The following is a 26,482-nucleotide window of genomic DNA, read 5'->3' on the forward strand; positions in this document are numbered from 1 at the left end:
ATCAGCAAGTCCTAGGCTCTGTAGTTTAACCTACAGCACCACCCACGTCCCTAGAAAGTAACTACACTGACACAAAAACCCCTTTCTTCCTTTCTTGGGGACTTGTCAAAGGAACAGGAGGGCTTTGGATCCTGTCTTTCTACACCCTGACTCTCTCACACACATACCAGCCTGTTCCTTTTAATCCCCCGACTAAGCTGCCAACAGTAAAGGGACGATGGCAGCAGAGGTTGCCACTGGGGCAGCAGGATGTTGGCTTTCCCAGTTCAGGAAAGCTGGAGCATGGAACTAATGGTAGATGTCGCTTCAGCAGTGAAACAATTCAGGCTGGGAAGTAATGCAGCAGGCATGGATCCATGCAGGTGCTTCCAGGATCTTTCCCCTTCTTTTCACAGGCAGCTAGCTGGGCACAGGAAGGTGGTGGCTCCTTCCTGTTTGGTCCACCATCTTCTCTGCACCTATGGTTCCAGGGGATATGCAGGAGAGTCTGAGAGCCAGCCAGGAACCCAATCAGCTGGTGTGAGGAGCTCCAGTCCTGGGACATGGACTTCCAGGTCCTATGGCTCTTTGAGGCCATTGGCAGTGTGTAGATCTGTGGAGGTTCCAGCTCCCCATCTAATGAGACCTCAGGTTCAAGGTCTCAGCAGGGCTGGATCCTGACATCTGGCAGTCCCATGGTGTTGCACCTGTGTGGATCTCCACAGCAGCATCTTAGCAAGAGGGAGACCACAAGCTTACTGAGCAGGGGTAGTGGCCTTCAGCATAAGACAACACTTCTTTAAAAGCTGTTACTTTTGCAGGAAGGCAGCCAACCTATCTCTCCCTAATAACGTATAGGGAATATATCAACATATCAGTTAGCTGCAGCAGTCAATGGCTTCTGTTGCAACAAAAAACAACTTTTTCTGATTTAGTGCAGGCTGATCTTAAAAAAAAATACAAGACACATAAAAAATATGTTGTTACCGGCTAAGCACGCTATAACTTTTTACACGGTTTCCTTTGGCTTTGCAATTCAAATGATCAGCTGCTGTAAATCAAGGGCCCAGCCCTTTCAAAGTGTGCCTCTGCCTTTGCAAAAATGGCATGGCAAAGGTCCAGATTTATTATCTCATTTATTTCCATATACAATGAGCTCAGTTTGCAAGTAAATTTCTAAACTTCCAGCTGCATAAACTCTGTCTGTGCTTTCATAGTCACACTGGATTCCTTCCATCTCATGCATCACTCCCTGTAATAAATATCATGTGGGCCAAATCCTGTGCAGGAACGCAATCCAGGGCAAGCTGTAGCCATTGGTGGGTTTCCATTAGTGCGCCTGGTACGATAACACAGGTGTAATGAGGGAATTAGTTGGCCGGTGGAACATTTATTACTGCTTTATGTGATGTGCAGGATGGAAAGCAGTCAGCTTGAATTTTAAGAACTTAGGCTGCATATATGAGGCATGCTGAAAGAAAACAAAATACTTGAGAGTGGGGAAGAAGAAGAGGAGTTTGGATTTGATATCCCGCTTTATCACTACCCGAAGGAGTCTCAAAGCAGCTAACATTCTCCTTTCCCTTCCTCCCCCACAACAAACACTCTGTGAGGTGAGTGGGGCTGAGAGACTTCAAAGAAGTGTGACTGGCCCAAGGTCACCCAGCAGCTGCATGTGGAGGAGCAGGGAAGCGAACCCGGTTCACCAGATTACGAGACTACCGCTCTTAACCACTACACCACACTGGGAGACATGCAAAGATTGCAGTCAATTCACATCTTTATAGTTGTCATGTCATGATCTGAGGCTTAAGGGACGAGGCGTGAAGGATTCAGAAACATCCCATCTTAAGAACAGAGATATTTTATTTAAACTTGACCATGCCCACAAACAAATGGGCCACTAAGAAAAAAACAACAGCATTCCAGAATCCATCGATTGTGACATTTCAGACTGCTGCTTACAAAATATCAGTACAGATTACCAAGCATTATGGTTCATGCACAATCCTGAAGAGGGGATAACTGCTCTCTTCTTTTTTTAGTGATGCCTCTGTATTGTAATGTGCACAGAAATACCCTTCAGTGACCAGGAAAGCCAGTGTGATGGAGTCATTAGAGTGTTTAACTACGACCCAGGAGACCAGGGTTCAAATCCCTACTGGGTCATAAAGTTCGCTGGATGACCTTCGGCCAGTCATTGCCTCTCAACCTAATCTGTCTCAAATGATTGTTGTGGGACTTAAATGATAAGGGGGACAATCCTATACACACCCCATAGAGCTCCTTGGGGGAAAGGTGGCTATATAAATGCAATCAATCAATGGGGTATTTTACAATACTTTCAAGGCTACCGAAATTTAGTAAGGTAAAAAAAAAACCCATTCCATGCTGGCCTCTGAGTAAGCTGTCCTGATTGGGAAGCTTCGTTGGTCCAATTCAGAAAAAGCTGAAAAGGAGAGGATATGGATGGAGAAGATCCTGAGTGAGAACCCTTTGCTGAACCTCCCTGGTTCAGTTCAGCCTCAGGCAAACTTCAAAGTGAAGAGTAGATGGGACAATGACGTGGTCTTCAAGAACTGTGGAAAGGGAGTCGATGAGATGAAAAAAGACAAAAGATTTGTCAGTGACACTCTGCGGTCTAAATTTCACAAAAAGTTCATGGAGAAATACATCAAGTACTGTAATACTTTTCCTCCCCCCCCCCCTTTTGAATGTGCTGTGTCACTGATGGACTGAATGGAGCAAGCTTTTTCCTTCCTTCTGAAAAATGTGGTTAAAATGAAAATCTGGCAACGAGTAGCAGTTCTCCAAGTCACAGCTACCTTCTTCACATAAAATGACCCTGCCTCTGGAATACTTCCTTGTTTACTTGTTTTAGCTTGGAGCGTTAATTTCCCAGAAATATTTCGTTTTGTTGCTATGAAATTACTTGTACAGTGGTACCTCGGGTTAAGAACTTAATTCATTCTGGAGGTCTGTTCTTAACCTGAAACTGTTCTTAACCTGAGGCACCACTTTAGCTAGTGTGGCCTCCTGCTGCCGCCGCGCTGCCACTGCACAATTTCTGTTCTCATCCTGAAGCAAAGTTCTTAACCCGAGGTACTATTTCTGGGTTAGCGGAGTCTGTAACCTGAAGCGTATGTAACCTGAAGCATATGTAACCCGAGGTACCACTGTAATGGTCTTTCTGTAAATGTTTTGAAAATGGTGTACAATAAATCCTTCTCTCTAAAAAGAAAAAAGGTGGGGGTCATTCTCTGTAGTCTGACCGTCACCTGCAGCACCTGATCCTCAAAGGTATGCTGACACTGAGATGTAGAATGCATGGCCAAGCGTCTCAATAACATTTGTCCAAACTTAGTATAGGGAAAGCAGTAATATTTAATTCCCATGCAAAGGAACCAAGAGATGCTGGCCAGGGAGAAGTGAGGACAGGAAACAGAATGAAATGTGCCAGCTCTCTCCCCGCACCCCACTCCGTCTGACAGATTACTCTAAAATGAGCTAGTGCAGACACATGCTTAGTTCATAGGCCCATCAAAACTCAATAGTCCAGCGCACTCAAACATGACTATAAATCTGCGCGTGAAGGTTGTTAAAGCTGAGGTCTCCCCATCCCATCACGTAAATGTCTGTGTTAATGTTAGTCGCCAGCTGTGACCCTTTAGCTGATAACACCATGTTGTCATCACATAAGAATAATTAATAAAAGCGAAACAAATAAAGCCTATTCTCTTGCAAAGTGCCTGTAAAGATTCGGGTTAGCCAATTTTCAAATTTCCCTGTGAACATCCATTTGGAGCGCATTCCAAATTTCATTGTAAATGAATTCAGAGATTTGGTTTCATTGGGGTTTTTTGTTTGTTTTTGTTTTAACTGCTTTCAGTATCTAACCAAGTTATCAAGCGTATCATTATTTTCCACCCCAAAAAGTCCCATTACAAGCTTCAGTTTAGAGGTTTGTGGATTACAAGTTGGAATTAATATACATGTATAACGACTCATTAGGAAGTGGGTGGTGGTGTGGGTTAAACCACAGAGCCTAGGACTTGCCGATCAGAAGGTCGGCGGTTCGAATCCCTGTGACGGGGTGAGCTCCCATTGATCAGTCCCTGCTCCTGCCAACCTAGCAGTTCGAAAGCACATCAAAGTGCAAGTAGATAAATAGGTACCGCTCTGGCGCTAAGGTAAACGGCGTTTCCGTGCGCTGTTCTGGTTCGCCAGAAGCAGCTTAGTCATGCTGGCCACATGACCCGGAAGCTATACGCCGGTTCCCTCGGTCAATAAAGTGAGATGAGCGCCGCAACCCCAGAATCATCCGCAACTGGACCTAACGGTCAGGGGTCCCTTTACCTTTACCTTATAACGACTCATTAATTTTTGAATTCATTCCTGTGAGGCACACCTAGTATCTTGTGTCAAGGGGCGGATTGGAAAAGGCAATCGAACAAGCACCTCTTTGCTTGCCTGCCTGAGACCTGACTATTCTGGATGAATCCCCTTCATTTAACTAGCATGAAGGCACCATTGCCAGCCACTCTTGGGCTGCTTGAGCACTTGCTTGGCCAGGCATTCCACATCCTTTTGGGATGTGGAGCTCCCACTTTGAATCTACCACACAAGAGGAGGTGGGTGGCAGCTGTCGCCAAGCCAAACACTCCTTGGCTGTCAGCATCTGACTAGGCTGAGTGGCAGCTGAAGCACCAGACTGGGCAACACCCATTCACAGATACAGTAGAGGCCTTTAAATGGGCCTCCTCTCAAGCCTTGCCCAGTCAAGTCTTGCAAGAAAACGCAAAGTCTCGTGAGATTTAGCAGTGTCTTGTGGGGCTTAGCAAACAAAGCTCCACAGTATTTGAGGCAACCCCCCCTGCACAAGGGTGGGGGAACTGGATCTGGTCGGACTCCTCATGGGCCAAGTTTGACAGGGGGTTGGAGGAACCCACCTGTCAATCACCTGGTGTCGCAGTGACATCAGGTGGCCTCTTTGGTTCACAGGGGGCTTCAGAAGCCCCTTGCAAAGAGCAATCTTACAGTAAGTAATGGCTCTTAGTGAGGCAGGGTGTCATGTTGTCAAGGAATGGCGGTGCTGGCAATATCAAGGAGCTATCTATCAGCTGGCATAATTATCTGGAATAGTCCTGATATTATGTTGTGGATACTTCTCTCTCTCTCTCTCTCTCTCTCTCTCTCTCTAATCTAACCAAGTAGCCAAACAGTTAAATATACTATGCTATCTGATTTCATTTTCCCTCTCTTCGTTTTGCACAAACAGAGGGAAATGTTTCATTGCTTGCATTTCTCAGAACAGTGAGTTCACAGCCTCCTGTATATTTCATAAAGTCTCGGTAGAATAGGTTAAAGATAGAACTGCATAATTAAATTTTTAATTTTGACAAACACCCTGGGTGTCTGCATCATGCCTTGTGGCAGTTATGTTAACCTCTTGCCAGCTTGACAATAAAATTATATAATATAGCATAGCAGGCAATTTGTGATCCCAAACTCAATTATATTGGCATGTTTTTGCTTTAGCAGACAGCACTTGGTGTAAAAGAAGTTGTTTATAGAGGCAGACTATGGGAGCTTCCACATATTGACAATTTTCTCTCACTCCTGTCTTTTGCTGAGAATCCAGATGACATTCCTCCCAAACCATTACATTCCTGCTTCCCAATTCTAAAACAAACAAACAAAATGCATCACTCTGTCTCTTTAATTGCTGATTTAATTGCATTTTTGGTGTTTTCACTGCAGATGTTCTACGATATCTGAATTGAATTACTTTACTGAATTTGGAGGTATGGTTTGTGATATGTTTGTTGATGGTGTGTAATACAGTGGTACCTCGGGTTACATACGCTTCAGGTTACAGACTCCGCTAACCCAGAAATAGTGCTTCAGGTTAAGAACTTTGCTTCAGGATGAGAACAGAAATCGTGCTCCGGCAGTGTGGCGGCAGCAGGAGGCCCCATTAGCTAAAGTGGTGCTTCTGGTTAAGAACAGTTTCAGGTTAAGAACGGACCACCGGAACGAATTAAGTACTTAACCCAAGGTACCACTGTACTACCTCTGTCCATTTTCTGAGCACCTTCCCACCATTACAGTAGTACCTTGGAAGTTGAACAGAATCCGTTCTGGAAGTCCGTTTGACTTCCAAAACATTTGAAAACCAAATTACAGCTTCTGATTGGCTGCAGAAAGCTTCTGCAGCCAATCAGAAGACGTGGAAACCCTGTCAGACGTTTGGGTTCCTAAAGAACGTTTGCAAACCGGAACAACCACTTCCAGGTTTGCGGCATTCGGGAGCCAAAACATCCGAGTTCCAGGGTGTTCGGGTCCAAGGTACGACTGTACTTGTTTTATAATGCAGCCCTTTGGCTAGAAGTAAAAATGTAGGAATCCCACTACAGTAAAGACCAAAATAAAAATAAGACGAAATTAACATAGGGTCTGACAATTTCACCTTCTTTCCTTTTCTTACATTGAAACTGTAGCAAAACTAGCTGCAACAGTGACAGAGGGGAAATCTTGTCAATGTTACTTCTTTGTTACTTCTTTGTTACATAATATACCCTGTTTTTGATGAAAACTGAAGATGTAGCAGATCGTCTTTCCTTCACGCCTTCATCCACTCTGACTTGAGTTTCAAGGATTGAAAGATGGGAAACGGACAAACCAGCCACTTTGATGAGCTTTTCCTGGGAATGGAGAGAGAGAGGGGATTTCCTTCCGCAATTTTAGTTAATGATATCATGTATCTTCCCTTGCAGTGAGAAAATTCCTCCCCGCACCCAACACACACACACACACACGCCTCCAGCCTCCAGCCCAGAAATCAAGTAGCTTTATTGCAGTCCAATGACACGTTCCTGCCAGGAAAAAGCACTGAAGGGAAGGTTGTGGCTTGGCAATGGGTGTGGCCTGCAGAAAGTCTTGAGGGCCAGAGAGAGAGGCATGGAGGGTCATATTTTGTCCCTGCAGCTGAGGTTCCCCATCTCTGCTTTTACAGAGAGAAAAAGAGTGCCTGGTTGAGGTTCCCCAATTGTTGCAATGGTGCCTGCAGGCGCTTTAGTTAAGCGGACTGGTGTGGGTAGCCAAAGTCTCCCCAGCACAGCGTTTCCCTTCCGAAAAAAGAAATTTATGTGGGAACTTCATTTTGGGCAGTTATCATTGGAACAGGCTAGTGCTTGTATGCTACAGTAAGACCACAACTTGCACTGATTTTTCTTAGGCGATCACAGCTTTCTACAAAACACCAATAGATAGATAGATAGATAGATAGATAGATAGATAGATAGATAGATAGACAGACAGACAGATAGATAGATAGATAGATAGATAGATACGGTAGAGAGATAGACAGACAGGATACCCTTGTGCAGTGGTCCCAGAGGACTGACTTAAGAGCTTTTTCTGCAAAAGGTTTTCCCACTGGGCCTTCATAAGATCTCATGGGGTCTTTGTGAGATCAAAGGCCATCCAAGATCTTGTGAACACCTCCAAAGTGGTAGGAATGCCCTTTGCTTCTAGAAAGCATTTTTAACCCCTCCATCTTGCTTACAAGCTGCTGTGAGGGTTGTGAAATATCTCAAACAGCCCCAAATCTCACAAGATCTTAGACAGTGGGGGCGGTTCTGGGGATCACTCTGACTTTACGTGATTTTGCATTTACATGCAACTCCTAGGAATGTAACACTTGCATAAGTTGTGATCACACTGTATTAATAAACATGGCATTTTTTTGGTGTCAGAGAACTTTTGTTATTGGCCAGTACAGAAGTCTGGGGAAACATGTAGTATGCAAACCACTGTTTATTGTTTACTGGGAGGGAGAGGCCAAGGTCTGCTCACTTCAGAAGCCGCGTGTGTGGTCCATTCTAACCTTGACCAAGAGGCCAGCATGTTAAGCTTACTGATAAAGACTTATGCTTGTGTGTACTCATGTGCATTCCTCCTCCATCATTCTATTACCAAGTGCTCCGATGACTTTTTATATGTCGATATTCTTTATTGTGGGGTGTTTGTTGCTGGTTTTTGTTTTTTTTTTTAAATCTTGTTTCTTGTAAGCAGCCTTGGTGGGTTTTGTATCCTGAAAGTTATGAAAGGTATGACATGAAAAGAATTCAAACAAAAAGCAAGATGGTCCTCTCTTCATTCACTTAATTAACCATTATGCACTTTTATTATGCAATGCATGCTACTTATTCACTTGTGTTTACTGAGTCACCAAAGATCTGTGAACATAAATGCACCCCTCTCCTTTTCAGAATTGTGCATCCAAACTCTCCTTCCTTGGAGGTTTTTAAGCACAGCTTGGATGGTCATCTGTCATGGATGCTTTAGCTGAGATTCCTGAATTGCAGGGGGTTGGACTAGATGGCCCTTGGGGTCCCTTCCAACTGTACGATTCTATGAATGCCTGTAGCACTCTCATTAACATTGCTGCCACATTGGAGTTACATACTGTTTGATGATGGCCCTGAAGTTGGTTGTGTTAGTACTGTACAGTCAGTCCTAGTTAAGTATGCATGTGCTGGTGCAAAAAAGAAAAAAAAAGAAAAGAGCTTTAAGATGAGGCCATAAATCTTAATTTTCCGAAGTGTCATTATGCCCTGATCCTATATGGCTTGTAAATACAAGCACTTTGGCATTCATAACACTCAAAGCACCTCTGAGCCTCTCTTGGGCTATTTGCAGAAATGTGTGAACACTCTTCATGCAGAACGAAAAAGAAGAAAGTTTAGATTGAATGTCTATTTTACATTTTAATCACAAATGGGGGCAGTCCAGATTTACACCAGAGGTGGGGCTCGGGACATTGTGCTGCCATTGACATGGCTCACCCTCTCCTGTTTCTCCAGAGTTTGGATATGGCGTGGGTAATCTTACGTTTCCGTTATTGTATTATAAAGCATCCCAACTTGCTTTGGATTCCTCACCCCTCTCCCTCGCTCACCAAGGAGAATGATGGGTTAAAGAAACGGAGAACAAAACAAGAATTAATGGGATGCATTTCGTTGAAAGAGGGTAGTGATAAGATATGAATAGAGGTAAAGTACTTGGTATTAGTTGACGACAATTGGATTGTGTAATGAAGACAAACACGAAAGCGAGTTTTAATACTTCACTCCTAAAGTCTACCAACAAACAGTCCCTGGGGCATGAGAAACGCCTACAGCGTTGCTTTCAAACGGGCGCCACTGACATTAACCTATGAAAAGCGCGCGGCCACTAGTCTGTTACGCCTGCTATTTCTTTTTGCAAGGCAGACGCGAAAGGCAGCAATATAGCTCGTCTTTGGGATCTGGTAGGATGGGAGGTCCGGGGAGGGGGGTTGGGAAAGAGGAAGGAAATCAAACAATATGCAATCCGGAGGATGTATATAATAATTGTTTGTCTCGCAAAAATGAGATGAAATGAAAGGCGAGCCTCCCTTCCAGAAGCTCGCGGTACTCAAGCGCCACCTACAGCTGCTGCGCGAAAAGCAAAACCCCGAAGCAGGAGGCGATGCCCCGAGGACGCGCTTCGATTCCTACAAGCCATGAGCTCACCCAGCACGACACCCGGCGATGTGGGAATCATCTCTCACCAGATTCACCTTGGCGGATTCTGGTAAATAAAATAATCACCGTAAATGCTCTGCAAAGGCGTCCGGGCTCTAGGAAGCCGAAGGAGAGGAGAGGGTGAAATCATTAATCCAACTCAGCTTTAATGATCCATCTACGAGCCAGTCGCTGGCTGTCGCCCCCTCCCCACGAAGCTGCAAGCCCGGCCCCCTTCGCACTTCCACCCGTTTGCAAGAGCCGCGGCGAAGGGGGTGTGTCTGCAGACATGTGGGGGAACTTAATAAAGGCCGAGGGGAGGAGCCGAGGGGAGGAGCGGTGCAGCGCCATTGGCTGGCCCGGAGAGTGATGTCACCCATATGAAACCCTGATAACTAGTTCGGAGAGGACCCGCAACTTTTGCAGAAGGGGGAGTGTGATCCAGCGACATCTCTGGGTCCGGGCGGCTGCTGTGGCTGCTGCAGGGGGAGGGGAAAGAGCCGGAGCGAGTCCTGCTTCTGCCGCTGCTGGAGGAACGGCCAGCGGCAGCAGCCCAAGGAGAAGGAAAGGAGGAGGGGAAGAAAAGAAAAAAGCCGCTTGCAACTTGCACACCGGGCGTCACCTTGCAACCGCTCGCTCGAGGTGTGCAAGCAGCCGGTGGGAGCCAAGCAAAAGGAAAAAGAGCATTATTATTATTTCCAAATAAAACGCGACAAGGCAAGCAACTCAAGCGAAGCGACACACCCCCACCATGGTGCAGCAAGCGGAAAGTCCAGAAGCCGAGAGCAACCTGCCCCGAGAAGCGATGGATACGGAGGAAGGCGAGTTCATGGCTTGCAGCCCGGTGGCGCTGGACGAGAGCGACCCGGACTGGTGCAAAACGGCCTCGGGCCACATCAAGCGGCCCATGAACGCCTTCATGGTGTGGTCCAAGATCGAGCGGAGAAAAATCATGGAGCAGTCGCCCGACATGCACAACGCCGAGATCTCCAAGCGCCTGGGCAAGCGGTGGAAAATGCTGAAGGACAGCGAGAAGATCCCGTTCATCCGCGAGGCCGAGCGGCTGCGCCTCAAACACATGGCCGACTACCCCGATTACAAGTACCGGCCGAGGAAAAAGCCCAAAATAGACCCGTCCGCCAAGCCCAGCAGCGCCAACAACCACAGCCCGGAGAAAAACACACCCACCAGCGGCGGCGGCGGCGGCGGAGGAGGCGGCAACCACGGCAGCAGCAGCAGCAGCAAAAGCGCCAAAAGCTCCAGCAAGAAATGTAGCAAAGGGAAGACGTCGTCGTCTCCGCCGAAGCCCGGGACGAAGCTGGCGGCGCACCCAGGCGACTACGGCGGGGACGAGTACGCCCAGTTCGGCGCGCTGAAAGGGGGCGGCAAGGCGGCCAAGTGCGTCTTCCTGGACGAGGAGGACGACGACGAGGACGACGACGACGACCTGCAGCTGCGGATCAAGCAGGAGGACGACGAGGACGACGACGAGGAGGAGGAGAGCCGCCGGCAGCAGCAGCAACAGCAGCAGCTGCGGCGCTACAGCGTGGCCAAAGTGCCGGCCAGCCCCACCTTGAGCTCGTCGGCCGAGTCGAGCGAAGGCGCCAGCCTGTACGACGAGGTGAGGGGCGGCGCTGCGGCGCACGGCGCCAGCGCGGGCCGCCTGTACTACGGCTTCAAGAGCATGCCCAAGAGCGCCCCGCAGGCCGGCCTGCCGCCGGCTTCCTCCCGCTCGATCTCCACTTCCTCTTCGTCGTCGTCCTCCTCCAGCAGCGGCAGCAGCAGCGGCGGCGAAGAGGCCGACGACCTGATGTTCGACCTGAGCTTGAATTTCTCGCAGCACCCGCACGCCGCCTCCGAGCTGGGCGTCGGCTCGGCCGCCGGGAACCTGTCGCTCTCGCTGGTGGACAAAGATCTGGATTCGTTCAGCGAGGGCAGCCTGGGCTCCCACTTCGAGTTCCCCGATTACTGCACCCCGGAGCTGAGCGAGATGATCGCGGGGGACTGGCTGGAGGCGAACTTCTCCGACTTGGTTTTCACCTACTGAGAGAGGAGGACGAGGAGGAGAAGGAGAAGGAGAAGCGATGAGCAGGTGAACAAGCTGAGAGAGCGATCAAAAGGACTGGGAAGCAGAGAGAAGGGCAGATCGGGGAAAGAGAGATGCTTACACGCTGAAAAGTGGTGGAGTTTTGAAGTAACGACGACAAAAAAAAATGTCTTTGGGTTTTTTTTTTCCTTTTCTTTTTTTTCTAAGTCTTGAAGTTAGTTCCAAACCGAGTCTGGAGTTGTGATTTTTTTTCCCTTCCCGTTTTTGTTATTTTTCCCTTCTGATTTTAATTGGTGGTCGCAACAGCAGCAGCAAGGAGAGAAGCAGAAAAAAGCAAATGGGACTGGGGGTTACAAAGATACAGAAGGCGCTGTTTGAAGCTTGTGGGTCTTGCGATTGAAGTCTGGAAGATGGTCTGCAAAAAAACGAAGAAGAAAGTCTTTTGGCAGCACAACTATTACTCAAGGGGGTTTGTGGATTTTTTTGTTTCTCCTACAAAGATTTTTAAAGGACCGTTCTGATTTTTCTGATATATTTCTCTCTCTTTTTTTTTTTATTTGTAAAAGGGACCATTGCAACTGTTTTTGTTTGTTTGGAGGGAGAAAACTGATGTCTTCTATGCATCCGATTCTTAACAAAGCTGCAGGGAGCTTGGAAAAAAAAATGCAGACTGTACAAACGCTTACAAAAAACAAAAACTGTGAACTGACTTAAGATCAGAGTTTACTTTTCAGATCAAATTGTTTATGGTTTTACAAATGTGATTTCTACTTGCCAACTTTTTTTTTGTAACTTGTTCCCTTATACCTCCTTGATTGAATACCAGACAGCCTAGACCTCAGTACACAAAGGTATTGAAACATTTTTGATACATAACAGACCTCAGTCTTTTTTAAAAATTAATATATTTTCAGGCGTATTTTTGTACAGTGAAAGGGAACATTCTTGCTGTGTTTTTTCAGTAAGACTTTTCAGGCACTTCTTCCCTTTTATTTTTATGTTTTATTTTTTTTCCTCTGTTTTTAGCATGCAAGTTATATGGGTACGTTTATGTCCTGGTTTTAAAAGGATTAAAAAAAAATCCTTGCATCTAAAGGCCTTGTGGTTTAAAAAGAAAAAAAAGAAACACTTTTTTGTACAGCTATAGTTCAGATTTGTTCAATATTTGTAGGTAAAGATTTATTGAAAATGGTGATATAGACCTCAGAGCTGTTATCTTAGTTTAAAAGATTGTATATGTACTGTACTATAGTAGGAATTTATGTATCTCATACGCTGTGATATGTGGATGGGGGCCCAGATGGAAGGTATGAAACTGGATTCTCGACTTTTTTTTTAAGCAAAAAAAAAAAGATGGAATGGGAAAAAAGAAAGGCACATAGTAAAAGTTTCTCATTTTGTGCAATATAGAAGTACAGACCATCTGCGTATTTTGTAGCAAACAGTGGCAAAAAAGCAGACTTGTGCACTGTCGACATCATTGCCTGTTTGTTTTTTTTAAAAAAGAAAGAAATGCTGAAAGTCTGTATCTTGACAATTTTAATAAATCAGCTGGAACTGATAGAAACTCGATTCGCTATTAGTGTCTATAGAAGGGGCGCTGGTGGAGACGCCATGTATAATAGCCAACCCCTCCCTCACCCATGGAGGAGCCTTAGCTGAGGCTTCAGGGAGTCTTATGGGGGGGAGGGGAGCGAAGAGAAAAAAAGGGGGAGGTTGAAGGTAGCATATAGACTTTTAAAGGGCTGATCCTCCTCTTTTTAGACCTCTTCCCTTGGTTTCTCTCCCTCTCTCCCCCCTTCCAATATCCTCTTCTCCCTCGCGCCTTCTCCCTTTCTCTCTCCCCTCAGTTATCCCCTCCTTCAGGCTTTTTCGTCGGAGGTACTGAGTGGGCGGAGGCGAAGCAGGAAGGCTGAACCCGGGGAGGGGGAAGGGGGGAAAAAAGAAAAGAAAAAGGCAAGGCGGTCTGGGCTGTCTGGTTCAGCCAGTGCGTGTTTTCGGGCTGTGCGTTTGGGCGGCGCGCGCGCGCGCGGGGGTTTCTTCCTGTCAAGAGAGAGAGGTGGCAGCAGGTACCAAGGATGCTCGCGTCCTTGGGAGCCGGCAGGGAAGGGATTGTGTGTTTGTGTGTATGTGGGAGCTTCGTGTAGCTGTGCTGTGTTGGAGGCGGGCGGGTCACCTTCAGGCTCTGGGTGTGTGTGTGCGCGCGCGCTCATTTGTGTGACTGAGGCGAGAGGTTTATTTTTCACAACGGTCTCTCTCTCTTAGATATCCCTCTCGCCACGGACTCCCTCCCCGCTCTCCACCCTTCTCTCAGGGAAAAAAAAAAGATTTTTATTTATTTCTCCGAGGAGAAGGGACGCCTTTTTCTCGCCCCCCCTCCTTTCTCGACGCGCTCGCCTTGAGGTGCTGTTGCGGGAGGCGTGAAAAATGAGGGGCGAGGGTGCCTTTCCTTCAGGCAGCCTCCCGGGCTGAAGCGAAGGGGGTGTGTCTTGACCATGCGCGGCGGGCGCTCGGTCTCCGCTCGGAATGCTTGCTTGCTGCGTCGCCTCAGGAGCGCGCGGCTGGAGGGGGATGGGGACGAGGAGTGACGTTGTCGGCGTGTGTTGTTGTGCGGGGGGGGGGGAGGGAAGAGGTTCGTGCGGTCAAATTATCAGTCTGAGCCGTGCCTATTTTAGCCGTGGATAGTTGGAAGAGTGCGCCGCTTGCCTCCCAGACCGTTCCTTCCGTTCATCTCCTCCTCCTCCATCCTAATTTCCAGAGAAGGGGGCGTGGGGTGCGCGTCGCCGTCTGGCGCGCCGGCTTGGAAAAGGGAGCGAGGGGTGTGTGTGAGAGAGAGTGCGCGCGGCCGTGTGTGTGCGTGCGCGCGCGCCGGGATGGAGGAGGGGAGTCGGCTGGCTGGGGAGACAGCAGCGTGAGCATCCATCTCCCCTCCCCCTTCCAGCCTCTGTATGCGCGAAGGGAGGCTACCTTTTCTCTTCAGCGGGGGGAGGAGGAGGGCTGCTCTTGGCTTCTCACATTTTTCATCGAGGCAGCTCCTCTCTTCCCCTTCTTCCTCCTCCTCTTCTTCTTCTTCCCCTTCCCCTTCAGCTCCAGTTCATCCCACAGCCTTTCGACTGGATATAATTGAAGAGCCCTGGTGTGTGTGTGTGTGTGTGTGTGTTTTATAGGCAACTTGGATGTAGTCCTTCGCTTCGAGGCTCCCCTCCCCCTTTCCTTTCCAATGGACTTTTATATTGAGCCTGTGCAGAACCCAACCGGCAGCCACCTCTTAAAGCTGCGGTTGTGGCTCTTGCTTTTTCTCTCTTTATTGGCCTGGGCGGGACCTCTGGGTAGCTGTAAAAAGATGCTCTGGAGGAGAGGAGGCCTTTTGCATCTCCCTTGCCTTATTACTCTCTTGCTTAATCAGCAGCCAGAGCAGCAGGGAGCCGCTTTACCAATGAGACATGCTCCAGTTCCCTTTTCTATACTGAGACCTGGGCCTATAGATGGGCCACAGGCAGGGGGGCTTAATCTTCTGCCCCAGATTGATAGATATTTTCATGCACATTGGAAGGGGTGGGTGGGAACAGCAACAATGTTCTATTGCATTTCAGTCTTACACTTTGGGCCTTTGGACAACAAATACGGACGAATGTTTTAAGTAGACGAAAATCCTATGCATGTTTTCTGAAGAGGTGAATGCCGTTGAGTCCCAAGTTGGTATAGGATTGCAGCCTTAGGTAGAAGGATGGCCTGTGAAGGCAGGCCATCCTTTTTTTCTTTTTAAGTTTTACAAATAAATCACTTGCACAATTGTCAGTACACTTCTGCTGGCAAACTTCAGTGTAACCAGCCCTAACTATGTTTTACTCGGAAGTAGGTCCAAGAAAGTTCAATAGAATTTAGGGATAAGTAGGTGTGATTACATTTTACCTGCTCAAACAATTAGGACTTACTTTGGTGTGTGAAACGTACTTAGGATTGGGCTGTTGGTAGTTTACGTGGGCATTTTACTCTCTTGGCAACTCTAGAAACCAGTACTGTAGGCTTTCAGGCTTGCTGAAGGTCAAGTCCTGCCTACACGTTTGTATGGCATAAATAGAGCATTTAAAAAAAATAATTATGCTTATAATCCTTGACATCTGGGCATCTAAATTTTAAAATTAGTTTATTGAATGTTTTAAAACTCTCCAAATCAAGATCTTCTCATTCTAAATGGGGGAAAAAAGTTTGGCCTAAAGGTTTATTGGGCTAAAAGATCTTGGCATAACTAGAAATTGTAATATATCTTTCATTGTGTAAGTATGAGTCACTGTGTTTAATATAATACCCAGAAATACACTTGGCTACTGATAGCCTTCAATAATACAAAGATTCTTTGGTGGTGGGGTTGGTCCTTACATTATTAGTGTATTTATAGCTTCTTTCAAAAATTGTATTGCAATCTGTTGAAATATTTGAAAGCAAAAGAAGCAGAAAGAGAACTCTGCTCAGCAATTTAGCCATTAATTTTGTAGATGAACACCACCAAGTTCATCCACTGGGCCTGATGAAATCCCAGACTTTACTTAGCCCAAACTGAGCTAAAAGGTTTTCATTCTCTTAACTATGGTGTATGTTCATTGGTAGAGATGGTCTCCCAGTCTCTCTATTTTACATGCGCCCTTGTTTATGGGTGGCGGGGGTGGGGGGGAGCAGTGGGATTGTTGCTGGTATTTAGTAAGCTATGTATTAACTGCATTAAAGTTAAGAGTGCTCTGCATTGATAGCAGGAACTATGTTCCTAGCCTCTGCCTCTTCACTTCTTATATGTAGTTTGTATGCGTGCGTGCATGTGTGTGTGTCTTAATTCATCTAGATATGAACTATTTGGATTGAGTAGTACAGCTGCATTTGTTCTATTGTGGGAGTGGGTTGGAAACAACTTTTCCAAAAGCAAATCTGAAATTGTGTGAGTTTGATGGAGGGACTAAGCTTAGGGTTTGAATGAATGTGCAATATACAAGGAAGAAGAACTTGCATTTTGTCTGGAAAGGTTCCCCCCCTTCAATTTATCCATTTGATGGGTAGGGTTTTTTTTTCCGAATTCAAGAAGAGAATATTGCCATGCAGTCCTGTGAAACTATTAGTTTTTGCTGCTGCTGAAATTCATGCCAAAATTCCCACTGTTGGTGGGTAGAAAGCAATCTTGCTGTCAGTAAAACTGTCGTTGGGGCAGGCTGCTTTCCAGTGCTATCATTGCAACCTGAAGCACACTTACAAAGAATTGAGATCCATTTGGCTCAGTAGGACCTGCTTCCAAGTAAACCTGCACTGCATGTTTACTATCATCATAGTAACATACAAGTTCCTGATTCTTCCTTGTTGAAGTGTACATGTGATCTTTGCAGACTACTTCAGGCATAGAAACCCTCCGCTGCCACAACCCTTGGCTGTTTCACTGCTGTCTTTTTAATAGTTCCTCGGCACTTTTCTTCTCTGTGGGTGAGGAGATGCATAAAACAAAATGTTTTAACGATTGTCAGCTTTTTAATATATGAAAATTTCCTGATCTATAAAGGATAACATTTAAAAAAGGCAACCTAAGATTTTTTTTAAAGACACTTTTTGGAAGGTGAAATCCAGTTTGTATCTTTCCTTCTGGCTACGTCCTCTCTAATGTTAGAAAATCTAATTCACAAAATGTTTAATTCTTTAAGGGCAATATATATGACAGATTAAATAGAAAAGATTGATTAAAAATGTCTTTTAAAATTGTATTTACTCAAAATATGTAGATGTCCATACATGCAAAAGGTAACTTTTTCCTAGTGTAGTAGCTACAAAAAGTGATTCGAACCTATGAGGCCTTAACGGCCATTCATGCCAATGTAAATTGGTTATAAAAGTATAGTTAGACCAATCTCTATTGAATGTGAAGTCAGAATCAGACACTGAAGACATTTTAGTCTTTGGAAGTCTACTCTACAGAACTCTCTTGGTTCTATATCTCCACCTTTGTCACACATTCCTATTTTATGGCCTGGTAAGATCCTCATCCTGCACTTCTTTGAGTCTGATTTGTAATTTTCAGTGTTTTGAATTTTGGGGCCTTGATTCTCCGATAGGTTGAAACCATAGTGTTTTGTTTTTGTTTTTCACAGCCTCACCCCTTATTCTTCAGTAGTTACAAGAACTAGGGAGAAATTCCTAACTTTTATCTTTGTATTTCAACCTTTTGACTCCCAATCTCTCTATCTTCTTCTTCCTCCTCCTCCTTCTCCACACACAGTAAGTTGTGGAGATGTTTCTCCCCTCCCCTTTCCACACACTACCTATAGCAATTAACTGCCTACTTGATTTTTACCCTCCCTTCATGGATGCAGTGAATTTTTAAGAGAATTTCACAAGCAAGTAGTTTTTTAGTGAGTTTAAAAGTAAACAGAGTTTTAAAAGCCTATTTTTATATTCAGTATAAAGCACAAATGTGCAGAAAGTGTAGAATGACTTACAAAAAGGGAAGTAAAAGTCCATAATATTTCATGTATAAAAGTAATACCTTGATCGGTTATTGGTCCTCCTAGAAAAGCCCAGTAGTTATGCCGGTGCAATGCTAGGATTATAGAAACATCTAGAAAATGACGATGGATAGCTATTTCAAAGGAATGACTTCTATGAATAAAAGCAACCCCAAAATCACTTTGGCCAAGAAGGGGTTGGTGGTTCTCAAGGATGCACAGTCAACCTGGAAGTTTGAAAGTGGAGTTCCCTGTCTTTATTAAGTCATCACACACCTCTTCGTATTTGTGGGTATTGTTTCCTGCCCAAATGTTCCCTGATGTAACCTGAAAAGACATACATTCTTATTGGGCTCTCTGGTTAATTGTGCTTTCAAGAAATCAAATTCTAATATGGTTTACTTTGCTAACATGTCCCATTAATTTCAATGGAACTTCTGTGTACCTCAGTAAATCTCAATAAATAATCTCAATAAAGTTGGGATTATGTCCATAGTATTTTATCTTCTGCAAAAAAAATGTGATGATGTAATAAACACTAACACAGGAACTCTCATCCTTACTGTTAATTTTTATTTACATCTTCCTGCTTATCTTCAAACGTAGCTTGTGTCTACTCCTGGTTACACCAGGAATGCAAGGTAGCAGCATTGCCATTTCACTTGCAATTTCTGGTTTATGAACGTGTACCCACACATTGGAAGTTTGGAGTCTACATAATGCTATGATCTTTTCTTGCTCTTTCTTTCTTTCTTTCTTTCTTTCTTTCTTTCTTTCCTGGTGGGCTGTTTTAGTTTGGAGGCCTATTGTACCAGTGTGGGAATATTGATGGTTACAACATTTTAACGAGACGTTGCATGATGGCCACAGGTGGAGTAAACTGAATGTCTTTAGAGCAGTTTTATTTCTTCTTCCAGCATGACACTTTTAAAAAAATAAATAAATATGTAATTTCAAAATAAGGAGGGGGAAAAAGAGTTTTCAAAGGCCACATGAGAAAAATAAAGTTTTCCGTAGCCACTCCAGGTATGGGGAGGAGAGGAAAGCTAAAAAGTACTTTTGTTTAGAAGTCTGAATGATGGTGGTGGTTTGTGGGGGGGAAAGACCTTTTTAAAGGTTTTTGCATGCCAGTGCACGGGCCTATTGCTGTGGGAAGGGAGGGGGGAAAGAAGAGAGTATGGTTTGCTTGAGGCAATGCACTGGAGGACAAAAGTGTTTTCTAGCACTAGGAAAAAAAGAAAATGCATGGCAGAGTTTCGTCTTCTAGTAGACTATATAGCATGCAGAGTTTAGTATGTGTCAAAACAGTGTATGACATTGCTGTATCAAAGTTGTAAAGTTAAGCATTATTTATTGAAAACTATGTATTTTTTTTTTTGTAAAAACCTGATCACCTAGAGGATCAATATCATTCACTTGTGCTAGTACTACATTCTTAACCAGCTTCTTTACTACAGTACTTGATATGCAGTCTTAAGCGCTCAGGGTTGAAAAAACAGTCCACTGCAATGTCTCTTCTCTCTTTTTCTTTTTTTCTTCTTTGGGCAAGAATGTCAAACGAAGGAGCAAATTCATACAACAAATTCATACAAGATATACATAAAGCAAAAAAAAAGTCTAATATAGTGGTGTGATTAATCCTTACATGTGTTTTACATGTGGATTTTCCCCCTGTCCATCCAGTTTTGTATTCTATATCTATAAAGAGGGTTCTGCTCTTCGTTTTGTAGGGCAACCAAAATTCTCAGTCATCTGTCTTTCCAAACAAACATAGCTCATTGTCCCCCCAGTCAGGATAGCCTGGGGGGAAATGGTATTCTGTGCCCATCTGTCTCAAAACAAGGCAAATGTAATTTCTGTTTCCTGCTTTTAGCACTTTGGGTAAAACCAAAGTATTCTTTTGGCTCATCAATTCATGCAATGTTTTAAAGTTGAACATGAAATAAAGAAATAAGAGAAGTTTCTACTCTTGGATTAAATACCAGCAAACTCCATTTCTCTGTATCTTTTTTCTACAGACAATTTACACTGTAAATGTATTTTGACATAGAAATAAATCATTCTGTATTAAGATTCTTGATATGAAAATGTTTTTATGAAAATCTGTAATTGGAACTATAATATGTTTATAAAATGTGTTTATGTGGTGGAAGTTTGTTGTATATTAAATATGGTTTTATATAAATGATTGTGTTATATTGTAGAAATTTCAAAATACACAATTAACACAACCCATTTACGCTGTTCAAACCTTGACTGTCTAAAACTCCTTTTAATTTGGTTTCTGTGTACATTTTCTCATGTAGCCCCAAGGTCAAAATAACCCATGTAAGCTTGCCTATTTAGCAAAGGTGTTTGTATAAACAGAAATTCAAATATTTCTCCCCACCTCCTAACCACTGGAATAAAAACAACAACAACTTTTCATCAACTACTTAAGCCTACTTGAATGTAAGCTAATTCCACCCCTTTTTAAGTCAGCTAATTGACCCTGGCTTAACTAGTTCATAGTGGCTAGTCTTGTCTTACATAGTGCTCATCTCATAAAAGTAAATAGCATATTGCTGTATTTTCATTTGTGCCCAACACGGCATACATGCGGCTATAGTTCAATAGTGGAACATAGATGTTCCATCAGCTTTGGAAGTTCTTAGAATAACATCTGTTAATTTAATTGGTACAAATTATTTGGTATGTCTGACAACGTGCTGCAGCACGATTACCTGTAGATATGAAACTGAAGAGTTGTCATCATTTGTCTTCAGACTGAGGGATTAGACAGAAAGTGTTTTAAGGGTCTGTGTGCAATGAGGAAGTACTCACAGAAAGAAGTACCAGGTCGCAAAAGGGTGACTTCCACCTTTACTGACCATGCTAGGCCATTTGGACTAGTACTAGTTGGCAGAAGGGCTGGCCGAATTCCTGCATGGCTTGTAAGTGCAAAGTGGGTCATTTCTGCACACCTGTCACTTGAAAGCCCAAAAATACTCAAGCCAGTACAGATCTTACAATCTGTCATCCTGTAATGAAACTCTTCACACAAGCTCATATAAATTTCAAATGATCTTTTACGCATTTGTAAGCTATTTGCCCCAAAAGGATAATAATTCTGCTCCGGATATGTTGTTTATTGGTGTACGTATGTCATTCATTCCCCGTCTTTTAGAACATACCTTCACATGGTGGCTTCCCATAATTAAAGCAAGAATACAGTACAACGTGAAATGCATTTTTTTAAAGAAAGAAAAGCACCAAATAAAGCCAGCCATAAAATAAATGGCCAAAAAGGGGGGCGGGGTTCCCACTTGAAGGCTCCAAGAGAGGTCTCCAAACAAAGTCCTCTTAGGAGGAAATTTGACAGATTTCACAGAAAAGGTTCTGTCCATGGTACCTACCAACCTGACTAACTTTAACTGCAGGTTATAGGACAGGGACTTACCGGTAACAGGCAGCTCTTATGGCCTAGGTAGGTTCATATGGGTATAAGTGCTCCTTCAGATAACCTGGTCCCAAACCGATGAGGGTTTTAAAGGTTAACGCCAGTACTTTAAATTGAACCCAGAACAGCAAAAGATGGCTACTTCTGCTGAACGTAATATTGGTGCAGTACAGGCAAGTCACTTATCCTCCACAAGCATTTGGACGGCTGAATTGTCTAGTTTAGGGAACTATCTGACAAGGCAGGCTGAGCTCAACGAGAGACACATTACAATAACCTAGCCTGGATGTAACCAGCTTATGTGTGACTGAGACCCAGGCTGTTTTCTTCAGGTAGGGTTTCAGCTAGGTAAGCTGGTAAAAAGCACTATTCTTTCTTGATTTCAAAATGCCTTGAAGCCTGACTACTCACCATACACAAATGCATGCAACCCAAAAGCTGATGCATCTGCTCCACAGAAAGAAAACTGATTTGGGAGGAGGGTGATTTTGAGCAGATCAGTTGAAGGAGCTGTGTAATCTTTCCTCCTGCCCTCCACATCTCAGATCCAAATTAACCACATGGTTTGCTCTCCCCGTGGCATTCCAGATGCAGGTTGGTCTTTGCGGATGCAGCAATAATCCCACAGTTGGGGGAGGGTGAATTGAGAAGGGATTGGGAGCAGAGAACTGGTGGAGAAAGAGTTAAGCCCTATACACTGCTGCTCCATTCAAAAGCACACTCTCCCAACAACTTTGCCACATTCTCTTGTGTTATCCGCTTCCCACTAGATGACTTCTTGGAGGAAAATTTGTGCTTAGTGGATGCTGGAACAATTTTGCTTAGCTGTTACAAGGGGAGAATAGGGAAATGAAATAACAAATCAATAGTAATAATAACTTGTGTACCTGACGGTGATGTGATCAGAGTTTTTAATTCTTGTGAGGTTATTCTTGTGAGGGAGTCACACTTTATAACCATCCAGGCAGCCTTTCACAACGCCTCTGATTAAGCAAATATTTCACAAACAGCTATGAAGCCATAAAGTACACCATAGTTTTGTACTTGGTCTATTATAAATGTTCAAATGAAGAGAAAGATTTCCAGAAATATATATGCTTTTAAATCCTGATTCCATTCCCATTGCATACAGCCGAAAAGCAGCACTAAAATCCTCATAAAACATCCAAAATAAACATTATGATTCTTATTCAAGATTAATATCCTGAGTTTCTCCTTGCCAATTTTGGAGCTGCCTCTTTGCGTTATGACAGTCGTACACAGTATTAGACATCTCATTTTTTTATTGCTCCAATATCACACATTTACTACTCCAGGTTCTGATCAAGGCCGGCCCTATCATTAGGCAGAGTGAGATAGCCACCTCAGGCAGCAGATACTGGGATCAGGGAGCAGCCCTTAATAAATTAACCTGCTACCCTCAGTTGCAGTAGAACAGTGGTGGACTTTGGGCTTTCAAATTTCAGCAGCGCCCTGTGCAACACTAAAATTTGGCACCCCACCTCTCACCTTTCTTCTTCTTCTTCTTCTTCTTTAAAAAATATTAAGTTTCAACATTTTTAACATTTACAGTCATAACACAATTTCATCTTTTCTCTTATTTTTGTCGACTTCCCACCCCTTTCCCCATGTTGTTTTTTCTCCTCTTCTGCTGCACTCTTATCTTCTATCTATCAAATCACAACCACAATATTATCATCTAATTACTTCTGTTGCACACAAAATCCAGCTTCTGAGTTCATCATACTATAATTTAGTCATACCTTGGAAGCCGAATGCCTTGGCACTCAAATGTTTTGGCTCCCGAAGGCCGCAAACCTGGAAGTCAGTGTTCCAGTTTGCAAACATTCTTTTGGAACCCAAATGTCTGGTGCTGCTTCTACGGCTTCCAATTGGCTGCAGGAGCTTCCTGCAGCCAATCGGAAGCCGCACCTTGGTTTCTAAATGTTTTGGAAGTCGAACGGACTTACAGAACGGATTCCATTTGGCTTCCAAGGTACAACTGTAGTCTGAAAAATAGCATCTGTTCTTCCACAAAACACTCATCATTAGATTCTCTTAATTTTGCCAGTTCTGCATAGTCCATCATCTTACTTATCCATTCTTCTTTGGTTGGAACTTCTTCCTTCCATTTTTGTGCATATAAAATCCTAGCTGCTGCTGTTACAGACATAAGTAACTTTAACTATTTTTTTTTGCAGATTTCTGCTCCTATAATCTCAAACAGAAATGCTTTGAGCTTTTAAAATATACTTATTTAAAATATTATTATTTTTTTATCTCGGCATGTATCATTTCCCAAAACACCGTCCATTCTAAGTCATTGTTGTGGTCCCTCTGTGGCACCCTCTCAGCTCGGTACCCAGTTTGGGCGAATCAGTCACATCACCCTAAATCCACCTCTCTGTGGGGAACACCACTAAGTAAGATTCAGCTGCCAGTCTTGTCAGTTTCTGTACATGAGAATGGGAGTGGGCCACCATCTTGTCATTTGCCTCAGGCAGCAACATGTCAGAGGCCAGCCCTGCTTCTGAGGAGTGTAGTTGCCGGAAAGGATTTTACATGGATTCAGGTTGTAGGAGCTGTGTACTATTTTACGAGAAAAACTGTTCCAAAGGTGGGCTTTCAAAGACAATTTGCAATATCCTAGTGCTGATTCACACAGACGTCTTGACACTGTGGTGACATGGTGAAGTCACCACAAGTTCCTGTTGTTGTTGTTGTTGCTGTTGCTTGTTTGTTTTTAGAAAGTCAAACAGCCATGTAATTATTCTGGAAGACCTCCAAATCAAGGCTGGAACAAGGAATTGGTTTCTGTAATCTAGACAAGCTGCAGTACTGTATTTACCTACGTTTTACCATTTGCTAGACTATTCACTATGCCGGACAAATACTCATTTTCAACACAAGGAAAGGGTCACGTCAGTTCCTTGTTCCTCCCTGAAATTCGGTTAATGTCACAGACTCATGGGAGTGTTCATTGAGTTCATCTGGAATGGATTTCAGCAAGCAGTTCTCCAAACAAGGGCAAACTTTTAATTACACATTGGTAGAGTAAATTTGTGCAAGCTGGACAGTTCTGTTGGAAGCATCAGTGCCAGCTAGGTTTATAACCATTCAGAAACTCCTTCCAGAAAGTGGTGCCATAGGACATGCTCTTTGTTTCTTATACCACTTTGCACTTTGCTTTTTGAAGGCTGATAAGGCAAGGAGGATTCGGCTGCAAGGAGCCTCTTACTTATAGTGTGCTGTTTCACTGTCTCAAGAAGAAGAAGAAGAAGAAGAAGAAGAAGAAGAAGAAGAAGAAGAAGAAGAAGAAGAAGAAGAGTTTGGATTTGATATCCCACTTTATCACTACCGAAAGGAGTCTCAAAGCGGCTAACATTCTCCTTTCCCTTCCTCCCCCACAAAAAACACTCTGTGAGGTGAGTGGGGCTGAGAGACTTGAGAGAAGTGTGACTAGCCCAAGGTCACCCAGCAGCTGCATGTGGAGGAGCGGAGACGCGAACCCAGTTCACCAGATTATGAGTCTACCGCTCTTAACCACTACACCACGCTGGCTCTCATGCAAAAGCCTCTATGGATGTGCTTTCTCCAGAGGCTCCAGCTTGCAAGGGCAATTGGGGAGAGGGCCAACGCTGCAAGACGTTGCACTGCATGACATCCTGATGTTGCGCATGCGTCATCCCGACGTCATACACATGATGTCAGGGGGAGCTGGGGAGGAGCTGGACGCAGAGGCTCTGCAGCTTCAATGGCCGGCGGCTCCTCCTGGGCCTCCTCTTAGCACTGCTGCTGGTGGGAGGCTGCTTCTACCCTCCTTCCCATCCACAGCAGCAGAAGGAGAAGGATCTTACCACTGGGGCCATGCCATGCTTGGCTCCATGCTTTGCCTCCACAATTTTTGGACATCGGGGGACTTTCAGAAAAAAGGAGTGAGCCCATGCTTTGCACACAAACTTTTAAATATATGTGCAGTGGTACCTCTGGTTAAGAACTTAATTCGTTCTTAACCTGAAACTGTTCTTAACCTGAGGTACCACTTTAGCTAATGGAGCCTCCCGCTGCTGCCACCACGTGATTTCTGTTCTCATCCTGAAGCAAAGTTCTTAACCCGAGGTACTATTTCTGGGTTAGTGGAGTCTGTAACCTGAAGCGTCTGTAACCTGAAGCATTTGTAACCCGAGGTACCACTGTATATATATAGAAAGAGAGAAATAAGAAATGTTTCACTAATTAGGATGCATAAGACAAGAATGTCTGAGCTTTGGTCTTTCCGACGTTGCTGGGCCACAATTACTTGTTGTAGTTGGTCATGCTACCTGAGACTGATGGGAAGTCTAACAACCTCTGGAGGGCCACAGGTTCTCCATCCTGAGGAAAAGGGATGCAACTCACTGTTATATTTTGCAATCTTTTGGGTCATATAGTGGAACAGTCAAGTCTGAACTTTCTTTTTAATTTATTTTTTCTTTTTTAAAAAATTAGTCCAAACTTAAAACATGTAACTGATGTGAAACCAAGGACCCCTGCAAAACCAACAACAACACCCTGTGTACTTCATTATAATCAGTGCTAATAGATTAATTAAATTTGCCATTAAGGAATGTGGCCCACTCCTTCCTAGAGAAGAGAGTTCCATTAGTGAAAACATAATGCATATTTATTTATAAACAACATATTTTTTATTAAGAATTGGGTATAATATCTATTGAGTCGTCAGATATTCAACGGAGATACCGAGCAGCAGTTGGCTTGCCCATTAGCAAATTGCACAAAATGCTAATAAAATATTTATTTAGCTATTGCTTTTCTTGACCCGTCAGTTGGGTTCACTAATGGATCCAGCATTCCCATGCACAAAGTTACACACTCATTTCAAGGTTCACCGAGCAATTGTTATGCGCAGTGTAAGCATAGGCTGATACCTGGTTAAAAAAATAGAGCAAAAGCTACACTGTGGGTGTGTGAGAGAGATTAAATGACTTAGAAT

General features: G+C 44.1%; 1 protein-coding gene across 1 annotated transcript; it reads left to right on the top strand.

The window, feature by feature from the left end:
• Positions 1-9,951: 9,951 nt before the first annotated feature.
• Positions 9,952-13,141, top strand: SOX11 (SRY-box transcription factor 11). The gene has a single exon (XM_083607344.1). It carries the CDS (start codon positions 10,279-10,281, stop codon positions 11,572-11,574), a length of 1,296 nt encoding a protein of 431 aa, XP_083463470.1. The 5' UTR covers positions 9,952-10,278; the 3' UTR covers positions 11,575-13,141.
• The last annotated feature ends 13,341 nt before the right edge of the window (positions 13,142-26,482 follow it).

Source organism: Podarcis filfolensis, assembly GCF_964270895.1.
Source record: "Podarcis filfolensis genome assembly, chromosome: 3".
NCBI classification, from domain to species: domain Eukaryota; kingdom Metazoa; phylum Chordata; class Lepidosauria; order Squamata; family Lacertidae; genus Podarcis; species Podarcis filfolensis.